Raw genomic sequence first — 4409 nt, 5'->3', positions numbered from 1 at the left:
AGTCTAGTTGTGGAGGACGTCGCTTCACTGGCCCATGTTGGTATTATCATTGCGCTCTTCCCAGGTAAGGCAGTCGCTTGCTGGCCACTGGACGGGCCGCTCACAGCGGCTCATTAGCAGCTCACGCCGGCTGCCAGCCAGTGACGCTGGCTGCCAGCCACTCCAGTAGCTCACGGCAGCCCACTACAGCAGGGGCTGCAGCCTATGCCATCGCCGGCGATTCACGGCAGCCCCACTCCAGGTTGAGCTATTGTTCACCATCTTAGCTGTAAAGGGTGCAGCGTCACTGGCCCTCATGTGGGATCTGAACCGGGGCTCTGCTGCTCAGGGCTGGTGTCTCAAACCAACTTTTTTTTTTTTTAGCTGAGCCATCCTGCCACCTGTTGGCAGCTCAGCTCCGGCTGGGAATCAAACTGGCAACCCTGTTGTTCAGAGCTCGCACTCGGCTGGCCCCTCCAAGCCAACTCTTAACCAATGCACCCCTCGGCCGGCCCAAAAAACCCTCAACTTTTGTCAGAGTAATATGTACTTGGGTTCCATTTATTAGGTGCTTATTGAGTTCCTACTAAGTGCTGGACATTTTGCCAGGAGGAATACAGAGACATGACATGGGGCCAGCTCTCAGGAAGCCCTCAGTCTAATATGGCAGAAATAATTTTGCCAGTGGGAATGAAATAGGAGTAGTTAAGCTAGGTTGGGGGTCAGGGAGGGCTTCCTGGAGGAAGTGATGGATATGTGAAATAATTGTGAAATAATATGGCAGAAATAATTTTGCCAGATGGGAATGAAATAGGAGTAGTTAAGCTAGGTTGGGGGTCAGGGAGGGCTTCCTGGAGGAAGTGATGGATATGTGAAATCTTAAGGAATGAGTAGGAGTCAACCCTATCTAAAGAGGTGGGAGGAAGGTATTCCAGGCAAGCATTACAGTCGGAGCACAGAGGCATAACACAACAGGGTGTGGAGGAGACTACAAGATATTTAGGCAAGATGAACACATAGATGATATCTTCATTTATAAATAAACATAAATGTGTATTTATTAAAATAAATATGTGCATCTTATAAATAAAGACCACTATTTTACATAAATGAAATACACATTACCTTGTGGTGTATCTCCACAACAGATTCTGGAAAACAGCGTCAAGTTTTACTATAGTTTGATTTCCTTGTAGCTCCAGTGCCTCGCAGATGTTTAAACAACCAGTCAATCAGCCTACTTTATGCCAGGTACTATTTTAGAAGCTGGAAATTTAGCACTGAACAGACAAGTGACTGCTGTCCCCAAACTGACATTCCTGGATAGGTAAATACAGATTTTGGAATGAATGAAAAAACGAATGTTCTAATCCAATCAGCAATACGTTTTCGGGAGAAGTGAGAGCATCATTTTTTACTTTTAGTTGAAAACAAAGAAATCTCACTTTTCAGTTAAAAAGAACTCAAATCTGTGCAAGTAGCAGCAGCCACAACCATGAGTCAGGCATATAAGAACTCGGCCTTAGGGGGTTAAGACTCACGAATATAGATTTAATATCTTTAGGTGACACCCCATATCTACAAATTCATATGTTCACGCTAGACGAAGAGTCCGTCCCCCTCCGCGCTTCGCGCATTCATCTGTTGCTAGCTAAGCAGCCTATGTACGTGCATTTCGGCCATATCCGATTTACGCAAATTCCGTTTACGCTTGCTTGGAGCTGACGGGCTGACAGGTCCAGAAATTCCGCGGAGTCCCGCGCGAGCCGGGACGAACCATCTGTGCCCGCGGGCGAGGGTGACGGATCAACTCCGCGCGGAGTCAGGGCCCGGACAGCGGGGGTTAAGCAGCAGCGTCGCCTGAGGACCCTTCCCGCAGAGCGACCGACAAGGGGTGGCTTGTGTGAGGGTAGGGCTGAAGCTGCAGGAGGGGATTGGCGTCCCTTGTAGGGTTAGATTCCCCCCCTCCTCCGCGGTGGACTCGGCTGCAAAAATGGGGGTCCCCATTCCCCGGAGCGTTTCCCACCCAGGCCACGGTGAGGGGGTGAAGCTGGCCGCGGTGACCAGGACAGGGTGTGGGGGTGAAGATCCAGGGGACGGACCGGGTAGGGGGTGTCAGTCCCAAGGGTGGGGCCCGGGGTAGCGGAGCCCAGACCTTCCCTGGCTGGCCGCCCCCTCGGTTCCACGCGGTGCACGCCGGGATTGATCCCTTGGCGGGGTCGCCCACTCCGCGTCTCCCGCGGCCCCCAGGCTTCTCGGGACCGAATTCCCCTCTCCGGCTGGCATGGCGGACCAGAAACTAGTGGTGGTGTTTGGAGCCACAGGTAAGCGGAACACCAGTCGGAGGCCCGGAATCTCCGGTCCGCTCATCGAGGCCAGCCCGGCAGAGCCAGGAAGCCGAGGGGGGGGGGGCGGTGCTGGAGGGAGGGGGAAAGGCTCCGACTCCTGAGGAGATGGCTCCCACTCCTGATTCTAGCTGGGGCAGTGGGGACGGGACTTGAGCGCAGATGCCCTTTGAATTTTTTTAAAAAATAATTACTTTAACTTCTTTGAATTGTACATCATACCAGAATTAAATCTCCCTCGCACCAATGTTCCCCCCACACCATCCATCACTGTTACCAAGTTTGAGTATCCGACTAGATTAGATATATCTAAACATATTATTTTTAAACGGTAGCGTTTTATTTTGCCTGCACCTGTTTTTCTTTTTTATATAGTATATTTTAAAATGTGTAACAGCTTTATTGAGGTATAATTCATGTACCATACAATTTACCCATTTAATGTGTGCAATTCACAGGTTTCTAGTATATTTGCAGAGTTCTATGACCATCACCACAATCAGTTGTAGAACATTTCATCACCCTAAAAAGAAGCCCCATACCTATGTGGATGGAAAAAAGGGCCACATACTAAACCTGACAAGCTCAAGGGAGGGAAGTCTGTGTGGCTGGCCTTACAAACTCAGAAGACCAAAATTAACCACACAGGATGGCCTAAACATACAAATTCCTAACTAAAAGCGGGGCATGGCAGGTAGTCAGGGTCCTAGAACTGGAGTTTCCTTGACAAATTTACCTTAAGTGAACCTGTCTATTGTCTTTTTTCATCTAAGAGAATATATGTTTGAAATGTCAGAGTAATCTTCTTTTCCAGACCCCNCCAGCGCTGTTCCCATCCCCCAATTCCCCAATAAAAATCTTTTTTTAAAAATCTTTTAAAAATAAATAAATAATTGGTGGATAGGTAGATATCTGATAAAGCAAGCATAGCAAAATGTTAAGAATTGAAGAATCGAGGTGGTAAGTATATGAGTGTTCACTATACACTTCTTTCAACGCTTCTGTAGTTTTTCAAATTTTCATAATAAAATTTTGAGGAAAATGTTCAATATGACTCTTTTTTAACTACAAAATGTTATCTTTCTTCTTGTTCATGTTTAGGTTATGTAAATGCATCCAAAAGCAGGAAGGTTTACACACTAGAATGATAGAAGGAGGTTCAGGGTCACTTGTGCTTTATCTGTACTGAGGATTCTAATATAATTTTGTGGCCGATATCTGGACCCTCTGCAATTTGGTCTCTGACCCTGCTCGAGTGACTAGGCCATTTTGTAGTTTAAACTCTGACTCTGTCTACCTGATAAACTGCATTCTTTGTGCTGTCCATTTCACTGCAAAACTTGTTTTATTATTTTGCAGATTCCAAGGGAAACTGAGGCATTGGCCCCTGCTTTGTGACACACCCTTCCCCTGATGACCATGTCTCTTGACTCCAACTGTTGGCCATATCCTGTGGCCTTGAGTCAATTGAAACTACCCATTCTTCTTATCTTACAACCCCATGTGCTTCAGCAGACCTCTGAAAATCCAGTTGCCCAAACCAATCAAAAAATGAATGATGCAGGACAGCTGAGTGACTCAGTTGGTTAAGAGCGTGAGCGCTGAGCAACAGGGTCACCGGTTCGATCCCCATATGGGCCAAGTGAGCTGTGTTTCCCCCCCTCAAAAAAAAATGAATGATGTAAGTTTATGGTATTATTTCCCTAGGAACCCATCCCTTTGATCAGCAACTCCTCACAACTCTTACCTTTAAAACCCTTGCCTTATTCTTCCCATCCTAGACTGTGTCTTTGGTTCATGCTGAAGTCTACATTCTCTGATTTGCAAATCATATCAGAATAAAACTCTCTTTTGTCCCTTAGAAGAGTCCTGTGGAACTTTTATTTACAGTACCATTTAAATTTTTTATAAGAATGCATAAATGCATTATACATTACTTGGCTCTCAAAATCAAATGAAAAAGAATGAATTTTAAGAAAGGAGTAATGGGAAGTACACACTACACCGCTCCCTGCCACACACACACACACACACACACACACACACACACACTTGAATTAAACTGATTGAAGGAGGGGTTTGCTT

At 46.4% G+C, this 4409-nt stretch overlaps 1 protein-coding gene across 2 annotated transcripts in view; it reads left to right on the top strand.

Moving 5' to 3' along the window:
- Nucleotides 1-1105: 1105 nt before the first annotated feature.
- Nucleotides 1106-4409, top strand: part of NMRAL1 (NmrA like redox sensor 1) — a 14921-nt gene continuing 11617 nt past the window's right edge. Inside the window, exons 1-2 of one of the 2 annotated variants that reach the window (XM_019660262.1) lie at nt 1106-1888; nt 2230-2303. In XM_019660262.1, the coding sequence (XP_019515807.1) occupies nt 2264-2303 (40 nt within the window). In that variant the 5' untranslated portion in view covers nt 1106-1888; nt 2230-2263. The other variant, XM_019660261.1, reaches the window with a different exon arrangement.

Source organism: Hipposideros armiger, unplaced genomic scaffold (genome assembly GCF_001890085.2).
Source record: "Hipposideros armiger isolate ML-2016 unplaced genomic scaffold, ASM189008v1 scaffold_315, whole genome shotgun sequence".
NCBI lineage: Eukaryota > Metazoa > Chordata > Mammalia > Chiroptera > Hipposideridae > Hipposideros > Hipposideros armiger.
Note: the sequence above shows the minus strand (reverse complement) of the source record. Positions and strands in the feature narration are given on the sequence as shown.